This window comes from Pteronotus mesoamericanus, unplaced genomic scaffold (genome assembly GCF_021234165.1).
Source record: "Pteronotus mesoamericanus isolate MK-2021 breed Mesoamerican mustached bat unplaced genomic scaffold, CSHL_Meso_final contig_169, whole genome shotgun sequence".
Lineage (NCBI taxonomy): Eukaryota > Metazoa > Chordata > Mammalia > Chiroptera > Mormoopidae > Pteronotus > Pteronotus mesoamericanus.
This window is the reverse complement of record NW_026555068.1, coordinates 6,350,637-6,370,602: the sequence shown is the minus strand read 5'-3', so window position 1 is coordinate 6,370,602 and position 19,966 is coordinate 6,350,637. Positions and strand designations below refer to the sequence as shown.

The 19,966-nt window shown below is 34.1% G+C and overlaps 1 protein-coding gene across 1 annotated transcript in view; it reads right to left on the bottom strand.

Annotated features, from left to right (window-relative positions):
- The window catches only part of ADAM2 (ADAM metallopeptidase domain 2), an 89,045-nt gene extending 69,505 nt beyond the window's left edge, over positions 1-19,540 (bottom strand). Inside the window, exons 1-3 of the mRNA XM_054565766.1 lie at positions 19,412-19,540; positions 19,212-19,288; positions 1,271-1,349 (exon numbers count right to left, since the gene is read on the bottom strand). Of these exons, the coding sequence (XP_054421741.1) occupies positions 1,271-1,349; positions 19,212-19,288; positions 19,412-19,540 (285 nt within the window). The remainder of the gene's footprint in view (positions 1-1,270; positions 1,350-19,211; positions 19,289-19,411) is intronic.
- Between the last annotated feature and the right edge of the window lie 426 nt (positions 19,541-19,966).

Below are 19,966 nucleotides of genomic sequence, written 5' to 3'. Positions count from 1 at the left end.
CTAAAAGTTCTCCAAATATGTGAAAATTTAATATATGACAAGGTCTGTCCAGAAAGTATCCCACCATATATTATGAAAAACAGAGCCATTTATTGAAGACACAAGATACAAGAAACATTGTACATAGGACAATGATGGCTCAGTCCCCTTCAAAGTAGGCACCTTGGGACCTCACACAATTCTCCCAGAATATCTTCTACTGTTTAAAACACTCTGCAAAAGTCCTTTGTTGGAATCACCATCAGCTGTCCCATCCTCTTTTCTGAATCTAATTGATGGTCTGCAATCTCTTCCCTTTCAAAGGTGCTTTTAGTTTTGGTTAAAGCCAGAAGTTGCAGGGTGACAAATCTGGTTCATTGGCAGCGGTTTGAAACAAACCATTAGCAACACATCAGATCAGCCTCTGGTTCTTGCACCATCAGTCACAGATATTTGTGGATCGCAGCCCATACATGTTCAACATTCTCATGTGTTCTGCTTGTTTCTGGCCTTCCAGAACATGGATCACTTTCAACAGACTCTCAGCCATCTTTGAAGTGTTTGTGCCACATTTTTATTTGCGCTGCACTCATTGCATCGTCCCCAAAAGCCTTCTGAATCCCCTGAATAGTTTCCATGGAGATATGTTCAAGCTTAACACAAAATTTGATGCAGATTCATTATCTATTTGCTCCATCATTTTGAATGCGAAAGCCACTCTGTACACATCCTCACTCAACGGTACCTACCACCCCACTGCCTAGTACAGTGAAATCATCATTGTTCACGCCTGCACATTCCAGTCCACTCTCCTTGGTGGCCAGGTTACATCAATGTTGCACAAACCATTCTTGTCATACTAACAATAGCCGGCCTTTTTCCAGACAGACATTGTATTCCTAAATATACATGAAATTCCATGTGTATTTACTTAGTCTCTCAAAATACTTCAGAAAAGTCTTTGGATTCTCCTCGTCTTCCCAGATTTAGCTTTCCTAACCTAAGTCATGCTTTTTCATTTTAAGTATGTCTCAATGTAGTTAACCCTTTGGCCACATAAGTATATACATGCACATCCTTGTGCAACAATAGCTTAAAAACATCACAATCATTACTGGTTTGGATAATTGTGTAATAAAGCTTACTCAAGGCACATCAAAAAGAAATGGTTAAATTCACACCAAAACAAAATATAACTTCAACCTTTTGTACCCCAACAACAAGTGGACCCTAAGTAAGGTGATCACAGAAACTTACATAACAAAAGTAAAACAGATAATAAAAACCATACCTGAATCTGATAGTCAAAAGGTTTCATGTGTCCGGTGCCATTATAACCATAAACTCTAAAATTATGAGGTAAAAAAGCTCTGTAAAATAGATGAAAAGTATTTAATGGAAAATTTGTTTCCTAAGCTTTTATTTTGAAAAGATATTTATTTTGTTTTATTTATTGTAAATAGGTAAGCAGAGGGAAAGAGTGAGGAGAAAATAAAAAAACTGATTCTCTGTTTTTGTTCTCATTTTACTCAAGATCAGAGTTTGCAGTCCTCCCCTCACTTACTTTAATGTCACACTATCTTTCTGTTTTTTGTTTTAAATACAATAGGCAAGCTTTTGCCTCAGGGTATTTGCATAAGTTATTGTCCCTTCCTGGGATGTTCTTCAGCGTGGCTCATTGTCTTGTTTACTTCAAGTTGTTGCTTATATATCAACTTCTCAATGAGGCTCATATTGATAAGCCTATAAAAAATGCAATTTCCTCGCCCTGGTTGGTATTGAGCACTGGCCTGTGAAGCAAAGGGTCACGGGTTCAATTCCCAGCCAGGGCATGTCCCTGGGTTACAGGCCTAGTCCCCACTAGGGGGCATGTGAGAGGTAACCACACATTGATGTTTCTCCCCCTCTCTTTCTTCTTCCCTTCCCTCTCTCTAAAAATAAAAAAATAAAAACTTTTTAAAAAATGTAACTTTATCATCAAACATGGCATTTCCAAAAGATATTTTTTTACTTTGCTCTATATTTTTGCTTAAGCATTTTAACACTCTTCCTAATCTACAGTGTTCAGCCAAAGTAACACCTGCTTGAGTGTGGTTGGTAGGGTAATAACATAGGTGTTAACGCTATTATTATAGTTTTAATGTGATCATTTCACCTAAAATTCCACATGGTATGCTTGAGTGAGATATTGTTATGTTGCAGAATTGCATGCTTATGATTCTGTAATAAAAGATTTTGTAATAAAAGGGGGCGTTATTTGTGCCAGACCCTGTATTTATTTATTATCTCCTATTAGAGCTATCTGCTAACAATATAAACTCAGAGATTCATATCCACTTTGTTTACTAATGCATCTAAAGCACTTATAAGAATATCTGGAAAGTAGCAAATGGTCAATAAACACTGAACTAATAAAACAAACTCAACAGATTAGATGGACACCCCACATTAAAGTATATTATTTGTAAATGTGAGAAGAGCCTTGACCAGAGTATCTCAGTTTGTTGGGCATCGTCCCACAGAGCAAGAAAGGTCATGGGTATCCCTGGTCAGGGCATATGCCTGGGTTGCAGGTCGGACCTTGGTCAGGGTCCATATGAGAAGCAGCAGATTGATGTTTCTCTCTCACTTTAATGTTTCACTCCCTCTCTTCTCCTCTCTCTAAATAAATAAATTAAATCTCTAAATATGAGAAGATTACAAGGCTCTATAAAGAGAAAGGTGAGTGTGAGTATCCCATTTTCATTTCCCCAAGCAAGTATAATATGACAGTTGTGACTGCCATGACAGCCTGGATTTTGTTGAAGCAACTGGCCCAAGAACTAAGCCACTGACAATCAGAACACAATATTTTGTCCTCTTGTCATAACAAAAAGAAAATGACCCACAGTGAAGTGGGATTCCAGGAAATATACAAGTTCTCAATGGAAGGCCCTATGAAAGAATTTAGCTGCTGAGATGCAGGCACAGTTTTTTGGCACAGAAAAGAAGAGCCCAAATACCGATGTTTGTCCAGGTTGTCCCAAGGAGAAAGCCACTAACATTTGGAAGCCTAGAAACAAGCAGGACTTTGGGAGTTCACACAGGCCTGAAATAAAAATATTGAACATTTGAAATGCATCAAATACACTAACTTCTTTTCCTGTAAAAACATTTGCCAAATTTTGAAGTCACACAGAGTGTCCAAGATGCTAAATTTAAAGTCTTTGAAAATTAGAGCAAATATTTTTTTCCAAATTTATGATACAGAATCAACATGCTTTATGTAATTCAAGCATAATTTTAAAAAAAATAACACCTAAATATTTTTAAAAGATTGATGAAAATTAAAATAAAACCAAAGTGTTGAGAGGAAAAAGAAAAGACGTTACCTTCAAAAAACATCAATAAGTCAGAAAGCTACCTTGTCAATAGAAATAAACAAAATTGGAAGACAATAAATAATAATTTAGAAGAACTAAAGTTGTTTTTAAAAGTCATCCTAAAATTAATTCCAGCAAAAACATTTTTTTAAGAATAAGGTTAAGTAAAGGTTTAACAGTGAATACAAACAAATATAATTTAAAAAGAAGCAGGCCTATAATAGAAATACAGAGAATTCCTGATATGTGGAAATTAACTACAGATAGAAACAGAAGTGCAAGAAGAAATAAAGAGCACCAGAATGGGTAAATGTATAGTTAAATATAAAGGAATATTGACTTTACCAAAAATAATAGTAATCTCTTATTGGATTTTAAATGTATGCAGGACTATATTAAAAAAAATGAAAAAGTAGATAAAGGCAATTGGTATTAAAAAGTTGAAATGCTCTAACAATATAGGGTAATTGGTAAAAGAAAAAGTGTGTATTAGATTCAGTAATTCAGGAATTACTATGTTAATCTCCAAAAATCACAAAAAGAAGAGTAAAAGGATGTATAAAGTTTAATAGAGAGAAAATGGTGTGATATAAAAAAATAGATTAATTACACACAATGAAAGCAAATAAATGTAAAATAAAAAGTACAAAAGAAAAAATAATGTTTTGAAAAACACATGGAAAATCAAAGGATGAAGAAAAATAAGGATATCTTAGAACTGTAGAACAAGGCCAGGTATCAAGACCTATTACAGAGTTGTAGTAATTAATTCTGTGTGGTATTTGCATTGATAAATAGGGCTCAAGAATAAACATGAACTAAAAGAAAAGGAAAAAGAGTACAGAAGGAGACCCTTCATAAACAGTCATTTGATTTATGACAAAGATTACAGTACAGTGAGGAAAAAGGTTTGGGGTTTTTTTTGTTTTGTTTCGTTTTTAATAGCATGTGCTGGATCCATTGAATGCTAATATGAAAAAATAATCAAATCTTGACTACTATGCTCATAAAATACACAAACATCAACCTTAGAACTAAATATGAAAGTAAAAACAATAAAAACCATTGCAAGAAAGTAGCTTGGATTCCTGACTATGCAAACAATACCTTATTTTAAAATATGAAAAATGTAATAACTACAAAGTAAAAATGTTAATTTGAACTGAATTAAAAGATAGAATTTAAAACTTGATTTAAAAAATCTAAACTAAATAAAAATTAAAAGGAAAAAGTAGGAAATACGTAATTTACAAATATAAACAAAGAAAGTCAATGTAATTTTTTATTGAATCAAATATATAAAAAATAAAACACTATGAGAAAATCACTACATAATGTTAAAACTTTTATTTAAAATGTTTATAATTTCAGAAATATACAGGGTGGGCAAAAGTAGATTTACAGTTGTGAATACTCACAATTTATTCTTGAATTATATTTATTAATTATTGTATTATTTCCCATAGAAACAACTTTAAACCTACTTTTGCCCCACTCTGTATAATTCAAAATTTATAGAGTACAAGGAAACTAGTAATTTTAAAATTATTGTGGAAGATCTTAACACATATATATTACAAAAGAACAGAATAAATAGAAAAATCAGTGTGGATATGAAAGAATTTTATATTATTAGAAAGTATTGTAGGAGCAATTGCAGAATACATATCATTTTCTAGTATATACATAATATTTATAAAAAGTGAATATACATTATATCTCAAAAAAGTCTCAACACTCTTAAAGGATTAAAATCAGAAAATATTCTATGATCAAAAGTGATTAGATATAATAACTAGAAATTACCACATGTATTGATACTAAGATATAACGTGAAATAATTTATGGACAAAGAAGAAATATTATAAATACAAGAAAATGGGGAACTTCCAGTCAAGATGATGGCATTTGTAAGCATAGCTTGCTTCCCTCACACAACCATATCAAAATTATAATGAAACTATAGAACAACCATCACACAGAAACATCAAAAATCAAGTTGAATGGAAGTCTGACAACTAATAAATTAAAGAAACAACATTCATCCAATCTGGTAGGAGGAGCAGAGATGCAGAACAGGCTGCTCTCACATCTACCTGTGGTGGATAAAAAGTCAGGAGGGATATCTTGGGAACAAGGAGTCCAAGCCCCACAAGAGGTCCCCAAGCCCAGGGTTGCAGAACCAGGAAGATAAGTCCCCCAACTTTTGGATGCAAAAATGAGCAGGGACTGAGTCAATGAAAGAAACTTCTGGAGTCCCAAACAGTTCTTAAAAAACCCACACATGGACTTAATCAGACTCACTCCCTCTGAGCTCTAGCATTGGATTAGCAGCTTGAAAGTCACCAGTGGCATATCGGGAGAAACTGAAGTGTGTAGCATAAAGGCAAGAGCTGGAGGACAGCTTTCTCCCAGGCAGAAAGGTGGGCAGAGGCCATTATCCCTTTTCTGAACCCTCCCCCCACAGAGATGGCAGACAGGTACCATATAGAGACTCCACCAACAAGGCTAACATTGTTTGTACCACCCTGGAGATCCCCCAACTTATGGACCCATGCAAGCTGGTAAAAGAGACTGTTCTATATGAATGGCTGGTCTTGGCTCATGCTTCACAACTTCCTAAATCTTCTCAAACAAGCAGCAGTCAGCCTCCGTGAGCCCCCAGCCCCAAGAGCATTTTCTACGTGGCCCCAGGCCTGGCACTAGCAGCAGCCAGCCTAGATTCACAGCTTGGCTTTACCTGGGAATCTCCAAGCCCAACACAAGTAACAGCCATCTCAGATTGCTTTATAGCCCAGGCAGGTGGCCCTGGGCAGAACACAGGTGGGGGCTGACCTTGGCCTACACCAACCAGGAAATCCCAGGGCCTGTGCACTCAATGGACAGCTACAGACCACGTCAGAGCACCATCACCCTGCCTCGGCACAGCTGAAACTCCACAGAGGATAGATATTGGTGGTCAGTGATCGCAGCCAGCCCTCAAAGCTGATAGGCCTGAGTAAATCCCTCCCATTGACCTACCAACAGCAAAGCTCAACTACAAAAGAAGGGTGAGCTCAGCCTACATGAAGGGTACACCTTGAGTATCCAGCTTGGATGATGCCACTGGATCCTACAGGACACCTATTACATTAGGCTAGCAAGACAAGGAGTCATAGAAGCTCCACCTAATACATAGAAATAAACACGGGGAGACTGCCAAAATAAGAACAGATAAAAGAACAGATCAAAACTCCAGAAAAAGAACTTACAAAAGGGAGATAAGCAATCTCTCAGATGCAGAGTTCAAACACTGTGATCGGTGTCCAACCCATGGGCTGTGGGCTGTATGTGACCCAGGATGGCTATGAATGTGGCCCAACATGAAATTGTAAATTTACTTAAAACATTATGAGACTTTTTTTGTGATAACATGTTATATATATTTAATGTATGGCCAAGACAACTCGTATTTCAGTGTTGCCAAGAGACACCAAAAGTTTGAACACCCTTGGATAGGGATGCTCAAGGAACTAAGTGAAGACCTCAACAGCATAAAAAAGATCCAGTCAGAAATGAAGGATACACTAATTGAAAAAAAGAACAATTTACAGGGAACACAAACAGTAGAGTGGGTGAAGCTGAAAATCATATCAATGATTTGGAACATAAGGAAGTAAAAAACAACCCATCAGAACAATGAGAAGAAAAAAAATTAAAAAGAATGAGGATAGCTTAAACAACTTCAAGTGGTCCAACATTCACATCATAGGGGTACCAGAAGGAGAAGAGAAAGAGCAAAGTGTTGGAAATCTATTTGGAAAAATAATGAAGGAAAACTTCCCTAATTTGGTGAAGGAAAGAGACATGCAAGTCCAGGAAGCACAGAGAATCCCAAACAAGATGGATGCAAAGAGGCCCACTCCAAGAAACATCATAATAAAAATACCAAAAGTTAAAGATAAAGAGAAAATCTTAAAAGCAGCAAGAGAAAAGCAGTTAGTTATCTCCAAGGGGTTCCCGTAAGACTGTCAGCTGATTTCTCAAAAGAAACTTTGCAGGCTAGCAGGGATTGGCCAGAAATATTCAAAGTCATGAAAAGCAGGGACCTACAGCCAAGATTGCTCTCCCCAGCAAAGCTATCATTTAGAATCAAAGGGCAGATAAAGAGCTTCCCAGACAAGAAAAAATTAAAGGAGTTCATCATCACCAAACCATTATTATATGAAATGTTAAAGGCAATTATTTAAGAAAAAATAAGATAAAAATTATGAACAACAAAGTGGCAATAAACACATAACTATCAACAATTGAATCTAGAAAACAAACTATGCAAATAAGAACAGAGACAGAGTCATGAAGACAGAGAGCATTTTGATGGTTGACAGATGGAGGGAGAGTGGGGGAATGGGTGGAGAGGTGAAGGGATTAAGAAATAAAAATAGGTGGTTACAGAATAGCCATGGGGATGTAACATATAGTATAGGAAATGCAGTAGCCAAAGAAGTTATACACATGATCCATGGACATGAACAATGATGGGGGGATTACCTGAGGGAGTGGGGCATGCTGGGTGGAGGGGGGCAAAGAGGAAAAATTGGAAAACTGTAATATCATAACCAATAAAACATAACTAAAAATAAGCTAGGAAATACTTGCTAATGGTAAACTGGAGAAAATTCTACATATCCAAAGATGTGACAGGCAGCTAAATAGTATTTAGGGAAAAAAAATAGCTTTAAATTCTTAAACTAGAAAATAAAAATGGTTGATGAGTAATTAGAATTCATTTGAGGAAATTGAAAACAAAAACCAAAATAACCCAAAGAAATTTAACAAAGCAAGCAATAATATAAAAACCGTATAATACAGATGGTCAACAAAACAAAAACTAAGTCATGGAAAGGTTATTAATTTCACAAAGTTATGGTGTGATTTTTTTTCAAAGGAAAAAGTGAAAGAGGGATGAAGTAGCTATTATTAGAAATAGCAGTTTTTGAAAAACTAATACAATATTATGAGCAAAAATTTGAAGTGTTAAATTGAAATGGAGGAATAACTAGAAAAATATAATGTATAAAAATAGGCTCAAGAAGAGAAACTGCATAATCATAAAACCTTTAGAGGAATTAAATCAACAGTAAAAAAGTTTCTAAACTAGAGAACTCCAAGTGAAGGTAGTTTTACAGGTGAGCATTAGTAAGCACTCAGGATTTCAGAGACCAGAAAAAGATGGACTACTCTTCGAGTCTAAAATACTTACTATCCGGCCCTTTGTCAAAAAATGTACTGACTCTTGCTTCAAAGATAATGATCAAAGAAGCAGCAACAAAGCCCTGTGCCACTGCTGAAAGAGCTGTGAGCAGGTGACACTGCACACTAAGACGGAAACTCGACCAGAACTGTGGCTTCAGGACGGCGCCTCCTGTGGTGCCCCAACACCCTCCGGTCCCTAATATAGAACACATTACCTGAAGCAAATGTCCCTAGTATGAGAACATACTGTGAGCCTTTCAACAAATAACATAAAGCTAGAAATATCATCTGCAATTTAGGACCAGGAAGGAGAAAAATCAATACCTGCCATCCACAGACCATGGACAAAAAGCAGCTACCCAGTCCTGAGCAGAGTAGAAACACCACATGCAGAAATGAAAACTCTAAACCACATCTCATGCAGATATGAAATGGATTACAAAAACAAACAAACAAAACCCATCATTGTCGAAATCTTGCAAGGATGAGCAAATTAGAACTAACAAATTAACCCAGCAGAGGTCAAGCAAAATCATCCATAAAACCACTTTCAAAGAGAAGCCTCTAAAACATCAGGAAAGATCAGGGAAAGTAAGGCCAGGAAAGACCATGGAAGATAATGTCCAGTAGAAAGAATTCGTCAATAATAGTTAAAAACATGTAGAGAAATCCGGAGCTTGAAAATGGGGGGAAATCTGATGCAGAGAAATAACAATAATTAAGTAACGATGGAACTCTAATTTAGAATAGATTTTCATGTTCCATAGAAAACAGATGGGAACAGAAGCCATACAAGAGTTTCAGAGCATAAATATGTATCTTTGCATAGAAACTCTAAATATGGAAAGTAGTGACTGAAAAAATTCTTAAAAGTAGATGTGACATATTTATATAAAGTGTAAATTAAAATATGAGAAAATTACCCTTAATAAAGAACAAAAAAAAAAGGTACTTTTTTGTGGTACCTAGAAGCTGTTGGATGCTTCAGGATGAAGCTGAACATTTTTTTCCCAGCCACTGGTTGTCAGAAACTCATTCAAGTGACAATGAACACAAACTTCATACCTTTGATGAGAAGCATGTGGCCACAAAAGTGGCTGCTGACACTCTGGGGGAAGAGTGGAAGGGTTTATGGGATTCAAATCAGTGGTGGCAACAACAAACAAGTCTTCCCCATGAAGCAGGTGTCTTGACCCATGGCTGCGTCTGCCTTCTGCTGAATGAGGGACATTCCTATCACAGACCAGGGAGGACCGGAGAAAGAAGGCACAAATCTGTCCAGGGGTTGCAGTGTGGATACCAATCTCAGCGTTCTCAACTTGGTTATTGTTAAAAAAAAAAAAAAAAAGGAGCGGGGAGAAAGATATCCCTGGTCTCACTGATACTACTGTGCCTCATCACCTAGGGCCCAAAAGAGCTGGCAGAATCCACAAACTTTTCCATCTCTCCGAAGATGATGAGATCCGCCAATATGTTGTAAGAAAGCCCCTAAACAAAGAAGAAAAGAAACAAGGGACCGAAGCACCCAAGATTCAACATCTTGTTACTCCATGCATTTTGCAACACAAATGTCAGTGTATTGCCGTAAAGAAATGATGTACAAGAAAAATAGGGAACAGACTGTAGAATATGCAAGACTTTGGACCAAGAGAATGAAGAAGACTGAAGAAAAGTGCCAAGAACAGGTGACCAAGAGACATAGGTTGCCCTCTCTGAGAGCTCTTACCTCTGAGTCCAGTTAAAAAAAATGAGGCTTTTCTAAGACAAACAAATAAATACAATCAGACGTTTCAAAAAAGAATGATGCAAAATGTAAAAAAGTATATTAGAAATACATGTGGTAGAATAAGTGAGTCAAGAACTGCTTACTTGTAAGAACCAAAGGATCATTCACCCAAGCTTATACCAAATAAGACGCCCCAATCTGTACTCAACAGATTTCCAGAAAAAAGTTAATAGAATGAGGGAGAAAGGAATATTAGATTTAAAAATTGATAGGACGTTTCCAGAATTGAATCAAGGATATTAACACTCAAATTGAAAAATCACACAATCCTTAGAGATACAACAACAAGAAAAGCATGACTAGCAAATCACAGACAAACTACAGCAACTTAAAAGATAATCAGAGTACTCATTGGAATTAGTATTACTCTCAATATGCTAATCTAGATCTATTCGTGAGTTTGGCAAGAACACCATTGGACAATGTGATAAAATTGATCCCTGTTGTTCTAATTTTGTTTGCAGGACTTAAAGGACTGCCAAATTGCTGTGACAAAGGACAGATTGGTGCTAGCTCTGCACACAGCCCAAGCCTCATAATCTGTTGAGAGCGTAATAGTATCACCCTGTTTATCTGTCAGCTGTTGGCTAAGCCTGAAACTAACTAGCGACCAAGATACCCCAGGTAGAGACTTCCAGGGCATGAGGCAAACCAGTAACAATGGTCAGTGAAGGCTTCATGACTCTACCAGCAGGGGTTACCTGGCAACACTGTATTGACTCCTCCCTACTGCAGTATCATTCTTTTATTCTCATCTGTTGCATATAAAAGGTGAAAATAGAAAAAGCTTTGCATTTACTGTGATTATAGATTTGTTAATATGTAAAAGTCTTTAATAGTCTATGTGCAGTTACTTTATTGATATTTGGTATCAATGTTTTGAATTTTTCAGAGCCAAGCATTATGTGGTGACTGCTACTTAATTTCTAAAAAGCTGGTGTTCATTGATTAAACTTTTGTAATTGTGTCCTAATTTTATTGTGCTCAACATTGAGAATGTGGGTCTTCTTCAAAATTGTGTTCTAATACGTGATTATTTTTTATTTAAATGTGCTTTGATTGCTTGTGTGCAAATAAAGAAAATCTTTTATTGTAGTGTGTGTAATATGTGATTCATGAATTACTACATCATCATTAGTTATATATTATATGCTTTTTTTCCTAATATACAAAGGAGTTTAAGAAATCAACTGCTTTTATTACATTTTCATTTAAGTCTTTTTATATTTCTAAGCAATTACACTTCACATATTTTCAAATATATTATTCAATTAATATTCTGCCTGTGATACTGATAGTTATTCGTAGGATGCTGTGGGCCTCACCAATGGCTCCCTCTCATGCACATCACTTGGCATTCCAAAACGGTGGCTGACTGTGAGAGTCTATCTGGATTTTCTCAGTATATTTCTTGTTAAAATGTAGCTCTATAATTGTATTGACCAATGTAACCCCAATAAATTCAATTTAAAAAGAAAATACTAAAAAAATAAATTAAATAAAATGCAGTATTTGTTTTCTTCAGGAAGAAGTAATTTTCAGTCAGTTTTCAATGTTTTCCTTCAAACTAGTATCACCCATTTTACATACCAAATGTATTTTCCAAGCTTTATAAATCTATGAAAAGGTTGCAGCTATGATTTCTAGAAATTATGCAGATATATTCCTTATTTTTCTATTGATGTAGTAATTCCACTTGCAGGCTTTTGCCTGTCATTATTTTTGGAAGTCTATTCTTATTTTAAAACATACCATTACGATTTTGATGTTTCTTTATTCCTTGTTTTCCCCCAGCTTACCAGCTGGCATGGAATTGATGTTGGTTAATTACAATTATATTCTAAATCCTTAAGACATTCTAACATGGTATGTAACCTTTTTAAAAAAATATTATTATTCTTTCCACTTGAAAATGCTTTACGTTCTTTTAAATAGAGTTGATCGTAAAGAAACTTAAAAAAAGTCATACTTGTGTTTTAATAAAGAAAGAATATTATCCACAGTCACACCCCACGAAACACATGGTTAATCAAAAAAGAAATCTGGTTTTACACAAAGAAGGAAAGAGGGAGCTTACACTATGGATTCAAGTTCTTTTGTATATAGACTCAAGATTTATTATATAGACTTTTAAGGTTTTTTTAAAGGGTAAAATAAGAGACAATGAAAAACCAGTAACTAGAAACATTTACAAATGTAAAATAATGACATAGATTATTACAAATGATAATTATAAGTAGAACAAAGACAGGTGATAAAATAACATAGATCACCTACTTTTGCATCAGGTTCATAGTGTATGTTTTCCCTTCAATTACAATGTTGTAGGACACCTAGCAGAGAGTATATTAAAAAGGCAAAGAAAAGTGATAAGGATATTAGAAAGGAAAACTATCATTTTATATCAACAATAGTAATATTCTAAAGCACACTAATACAATAAAAATAATAATTTATAATTTTATAATGATGCATCTCAATGGAATTTGGTAGTAAAATAATCACTTTCTTAAATATTGTACAATAAGATGATTTGCGTAATTTCTTATTTGTTAACTTTTAAATTTATCCAATAAAATAGAATCTCAAAAGGTGGTTATTTTCACCCAGTAAATGTATCTAAATAAAGATTGACACCACTATAAAACTTATACTTAAAATGGAAGACTATAATTAAATTACTCAATAAAATATGTATATAGTAAAGCAAGGAATTAATATCACATAGCATATAATATTTGTAGATTTTATAATATGTTTCCAGTTTAGATGCAACACACTGAAATATTTTATTAATAATAGAATTAGAAAATGATATCTAACAAATGGACAATTTAATCTTTATACATCAATTTTTGGAGCTTTGACATCTTTACATTATAGGTCTTCCAGTTCATGAACACAAGATACACTCAATTTAGTTAGGTCTTTAACTCTTCTCATCTTATTTTACTGTCCTCAGTGAGGAGGTTTTACTTCTCTTTGTGAGATTTCTTTAGATATTGACTTTTATAGAGTGTAAGCTATAACTTTTAAAACATTTCATTTTACATTTTTGCTTTGTAGAAGTACAATTAATTTTTATATTTTTACCTTGTTTCCAGAGAATTTACTAAATATTGTATTATTTCTACTTTTCTCTCAATTATTTTGGATTTTATTTTGTTTACAATCTTATATGTAAATAATGATGGTTTTATTTCTTCTTTTCCAATTATCATGGTTATTTTAAATTTCTGTTGTTTTTTCTCTTTATTGCATTGGCTACTACTTCTAGAACAATGATAAATAGAAAATGCATAGTGTGCATCCTGGTTTCTATCTTGATCTCAGTAGAAATGTTTTCAATATTTCAACTTTATGCATGTTTTCTAAAAAGGCATTTGAACTGAAAGCTTCAATCAACTATTATTTTAAATTTTTACATGTTTTGGGCAAATAAATGTTAAAGAAAACTACATACAATGCCTGTCACCAACTTCTATATTAAAAAATAAAAACATTACAAGTATTTGAAAATAATTTTAAGTACTCTTAGTACTGTTCCTATAGTTACTTCACTTTCTTACACAGTAGATAGCAGCCTAGATTTCATGTTTATTATTCCCATACATATTTTTATATTTATACTAATTATATGCAGTTATTTCAGTAATGGTTTTGTTTTGCATAAATATTAACTTTAAATAAATGTCATTCTTCTACAAGTTATATATCTCATTGCTGGATTATACCTGGTTCTTAAAATCCTGCTGCAGACATAGTAAGCACTATACATACAAATATTTACTATCATCATCATCATCATCACCGTAAATACATGTAGCTTTATCATTTATTTTCATTGTGGTATAACTGAATACAGCACAGTTTATGTACCTATATTGTTAATTGTGTTTAGTTCTATTTTTCACTATTTTAACCAAATGTTCCAATAATCTTGGACATGTTGTGTTATGTGTATGCTAGGTGTGTGTTAAACAGAACCTATGAGTGTACTTTTTAAAAATAAAAGCTAGGTACTTTTGCAATTTCACTTGAAATTTAAAATTTCCAAATTCATTGTACTAATGTAGACTTTTAATTTATGGCAAAATTAGCCTTTTGTTCATATCTTCTAATCGCACTTTGTTTTGTTAGATTTAATTTTTGCTGTTGCTGATGTAGAATACTACCCTATTGTGTTTTTTTGGCAATTCCCTTTAAATGTCTCAATTTGTAAATTTGATTTTTTTGTTACCCACTTATTGATTTGTGAGTTATTGATATAGTCTGAATACTCTGTATATTGTAAGGTTTTCAAATTTCTTCTGTGAGACTGGAACATTTTTCACTTTATTTATGGTAGCTATGTATTTATGTATTTAAATCTAGATGTTCCTCAGTCTTTTACTTAAGAATTTGTTCATTTTTTTCTTGTGGAAGACTTCCCATTATAAAGTCCTAAAAATAATCTTCTATTTTGCCTTCTAAATTTTTAGTATTTTACTCTCAAATGTATGCATCTAAATTATCTTAAAAGTTTTTGCTGTTAATGTGGCATTAATACAATACATAGTTTATTATTATTCTATAGTGTCAACCAACTGTGCCTTCACCATTTATTAACTAGTCCATTCTTTATCCAATGATTTTAATGCTACCATTGCATTGAAAAGTTTTCATATGTGTGTAGATTTCTGGAGATGCTTTCTTCTGTTCTGTTAATTTGTCTGCCCTTAGATAATGCCGTATTATTTTAATTGCTAAAACTTTAAAATATTACTTTGATGTAAGTCACTCTTACTTTTCAAAGTAAACAACTTTTGACCTCTTAGCATTACATATGAATTTTAGAATCAACCTGCCATTCTCCATGAAATTCCTTGTTGGAACTGTAGTCAATCTATAGATTTGGTGAAAATTAACTTTAGAATATACTGAGTATTCTTTATTGCCAACATGATCTATCTCTCTACTTTCATTAGTGGTTCAACAGAACTTTACTATATCCTAAAAAGATCTTTACCTTTTAAATAATATTTATTGATAAGCAACTCATAGTTTTAGCAAGAGTGTGTGTATTGTATATACATATGTGTGTGTGTACATATATGCACATATGCATAAACACACACATATATATTTTTACAATACACATGTTTTATAAAAATGTTATTCAAGAAATAGTATTTATTATGTGTATAAATACATACGCTTGTGTGTGTTTTCTCTATCAGTCTAAATTTCTCATTTTAATATATGAGTCTTTTATTTTTTTCCTTACCTTACTCCTGGGTTATGTCAAATGTAGTGGTGAATAAGAAAAGTCATACTAGCCATCCTTCTTTAATTCATAATAATCAAAGAAAGTCTACTTATAATTTATCATTAATTATACTATTAGAAAGAGATTTTTATACACAAATATTTTAAGTCTTGGTCATTTTCCCATTTATCCTTTTCCCATAAGTTTATTTTTCTACAAATTGCTTCTCTTCTTAAGGTTTTCAAATTTGTTGACACATTTATTTACTGCTATTTACTTTTAAAATTTCCTTTTTATATATCACTATCTCTACTTTTCCATCCCTATCGATCATCTTTTTTATACTTTTATTCTGTGTTGTCTAAAGACTATCTAGCCTTATAAAAACATGGCTACACAAGCTTATTGTTGGTTATAATTTGCTTTGTTTAATTTTTTAATTTTATGTTTGACCTTTATTTCCTTGTAATTTAGGTGTTTTCTCATATATTTTTAAATCCAATCTGAAATATGTGTGCTTTTTGGTAAAGTTAATCAGTTACATTTTATTGAACAGTTTTATTTTGATTCCTTACTAGCCTGTGACTTATACACTCCTTTTATTTTTTAAAAAAGATTTTATTTCTTTTTAGAGAGAGGAAGGGAAGGAGAAAGAGAGGGAGAGAAATATCAATGTGCGGTTGCCTCTTACGCACCCCTAATGGGCACCTGGTAACCCAGTCATGTGCCCTGACTGTCATGTGCCCTGAGTGGGAATTGTACTGGCGACCCTTTGGTTCACAGGCCAGCATTCAATCCACTGAGCCACATCAGCCAGGGCTCCTTTTTGTCTTTTAATTGGTTACAATTACATGTTCAATTTGTTTTGTTTTGAGTTCTACATAGTCAATACTTTTTCACCATCTCCTGTTTTTTGTTTTTCTTTTTCCTTTTTAAAGATTTTATTTATGTATTTTTAGAGAGGGGAAGAGGAGGAGAAAGAAAAAGAGAGAAACATCAATGTGCAGTTGCATCTCATGTTTCCTGCAGGGTACCTGGCCTACAACCCAGGCAGATGCCCTACGCTGGGAACCTAACCCGTGAGTGTTCAATCCACTGAGCCACACCAGCCAGGGCAGCTCCTATTTTTTTGGTATTCTTTGTCCTAGTTTCAATTTCTGAAATACATTACTTAAACTATTTTGATATTTTATAATCTGAAAGTTATTAATATAACCCTAATTTCTGAAGGACATTTCATTTGAGTAAATCATTCTGTAATGCAAATTTAAGTCAGACAAGTGAAACTTTTTTTTTTCTAAGCTTTCATTTCACTATTCCCTTATCCCCATTATTGATTTTGAGTCTATTAGCGCATTTATTATTTCAATGTTTATGTTCTTTTATGCCTGGCTGCCTGTAAGATATTTTATTTTCTTTGCTATTCTGATTTCACTCTGTCAGGGTGTTACATGGTTTTTATGTGTGATACCTGAACTGAGGATTCTTTTTAAATGAATCTTCACTTAATATATGTTTAATATATCCTCTTCAGGTTTTTTATTTCTCTTTTTCAGGAATTCCAATTATTCTATACTTGAGCCTCTAATTCTATCCTAATTTTCCCTTTAGTCATTTATATGTTGCCTCTACCTAGTCTCTTTAGCTGTCTTGTCTACAGTTAATTCTTGATTTTTTTTACTTTGATACTATATTTTATACATCTAGAAGCTTTGTTCAGTTATTTTTATTTAAAAAATCTAGTCTTTTCAAGTTGAATATTCTCTTCTATGATCTTTGTAACTAATTATAATAATTATAAACATACTCTATTTCATATAGTTTGTAGCTTTTGTTAGATCAGTAAGCCTTATTGGTTCAAAATATATATTAATCCCTTACTATGTAGTAAGCACTATTCTAAACACTGGGCATAGAGACATTAACAAAATAAGTAAGTTTCATTCCTTGTGAATTTGAGAGTTGAAGAAAGGTGATTTTTTTTTCTATTAATCTTATGAGAATTACTATCACAGAATCTAGTGGTGACTGGTTAAGATATTGTCCTCTTAATAGAGTCTGTGTACAAGGGGGGACCCCCCAAAAAATATATATTTGTAAAAACTCGTGTATTTATTCTTACATGTTTAAATTTGGTCACCTTCAAAGTGCTCTGTATTTGATGCAATACACCTAGCAAGACATTTTTTCCACTGTTCAAAACAGTTTTTGGACAAGTTGGTTTTGATGCCTTGTAGTGCTTCTGCTGTTTTTTGTTTCACCTCTCCCTCATTGACAAAACATTTCTCTTTGAGGACTTTTTTCATAGGGGTAACAAAAAAAAAATGTTGCTCAGGGCAAAATCAGGTGAATAGGGAGGGTTGGGCAGAGGGGTTATGCTGTTTTTGGTCAAAAATGTTGAACTCAGTGCAGTGTGGGCCAGTGCGCTCATAAATCAGCAATCATGAAATGGGCAAATGCACTGAAAGAATCTTAAAAAAAAAAATTCACTGAAGCTGAATGCAGCTTCTCACAACAATGCCAGCTGGTGCACTGATACAGATGCACTCCCAGAGCACTCACCTAGCGGAGAAGCCTGTACTACAAGGGGCCTGCCCTCTGGGAGATAATTTCTTTTGGGGTCTACCTCCTATATTTTCTAACATAACCAAACAATTACATATTTTTTCATAAAAATAAGATTTAAAAGTACTGAGAAATGCCTCACTTCTTTTTTCTATTTGAAATTTTCATAAGTATGCATTCCTGAAAGTGATGCATTGAAAGTTCTAAGCTTGCAATATTTGTGTTAAGGTGACATGTGGGCAATGGCCAAGAAATACTTGCATTCAACTTACCAGAGCATTTACCACCCTACTAGAGAGAAAATTAAGGTGGAGTGTATCAAAAAACATTTTTTACTTCTTTAGAGACAATTCTAGAAATTAGTTTAAAAGGTACAAATATTTCTAATTAATTCAATAAAAAAGACTTGGGTTAGGGAATGGAGGGATGGAGCAAAAAAGGAACAAGGATTCATGGACATGGACAGTAATGTGATGGTTTTCGCCGGGAGGGAGGTGGCTGGAAGTGGAAGGGGGATAAATGGTAATGGAAAAATTACAATAAAAATGATCATACAAAAGAAAAATAAAGACACTGAACCAAGGTGAACTAATTTAGCATGAAAAGAACAGTTGTAATGATTACTATATTTGCAATAGATGAAAAAATCATGTAACCCTTCATTAAATAAAATGATTGTCATCCCATATCAGGAAGTCATAAGCTTACTCAACAACAATTTCCTTCAAATATAGCCTGGTGAATGAGGGAAGAGAAAATCTCTAGATGGATCAAGTCAATGATTATTCAAACACTCAAGAAGGAAATAAATTTAGAAGATGGGACTTAGGACCTTGATATTAAGCATCAATGCACAATATGTCTATGAAACATTATTAATCTTGGTTCATTTTCTAAAGGGCTTTTTTGCTCAAGAAAAAATGGGTATAGTAAAATTCAGCAAGTGTTCATGGAAGAAAAATGCCAAGTTTACTTCTTAGTAACAAAATAGTCATATGGTTTTTAGACAATGAAAAACTGTTAAGTGTTTAATTACATCTGACTGAACTCCTCCTCTTGATAGTGGCTGTATTTTCTCTGGAACTGTAATGTGCACACGTAGCATTTCAGAATCTGTAAGCGCAAAATGTTTTGTTAGAGGAACACCCATCACCTCCTATCTTCTTTCATTATTTCCTCATCCAAATCTATACTATTCTATATGCCACCGCTTATTTTTACTATCCTTTCAAATACCCTCAATCCACAGTCTTTCTGGAATGACAAGACTTTGTACAGAGAAACAGGTATATTGTTTGAGAAATATTGGCCCGTGCGTCGTTCGTGGTAATACTGAGGCAGTAAGACCAGGCACTCTCGGTACATGTAAACTCAAGTCCTTTTGACCTTCCAACTACAGGGTCCAGGGGTAAAATTGCAATGCAGTATATGAAACATTAATCCTGAGGCATCCCCTCAAACCATACATGGCATCTCCCATTTTTTCTGTGGTCCCAAGAGTAGTGGGAAAGCCTCCTGGTATCCAGTGCTTGCGGACAGGGGTGATATGGGACTGGGACCCTCCCACAACGTAGCAGTTTCCCAGGGACACAGCCTCTCAGAGGGAAACCCTGAGGAGACTCACTTGACTGGCAGGACAGAGGGTGGCGGGAGGGATAGTATACTTAATACCATTAACTGTCTGGAGCCCGGTGAGCCCAACGAGCAGAAACAGAAAGCACAGCATGGCTTGACGTCCTGGATCCCGGCCGGAATACTGGCAGTTGGCTTGGCTAAGAAGGCAGTTGGAAG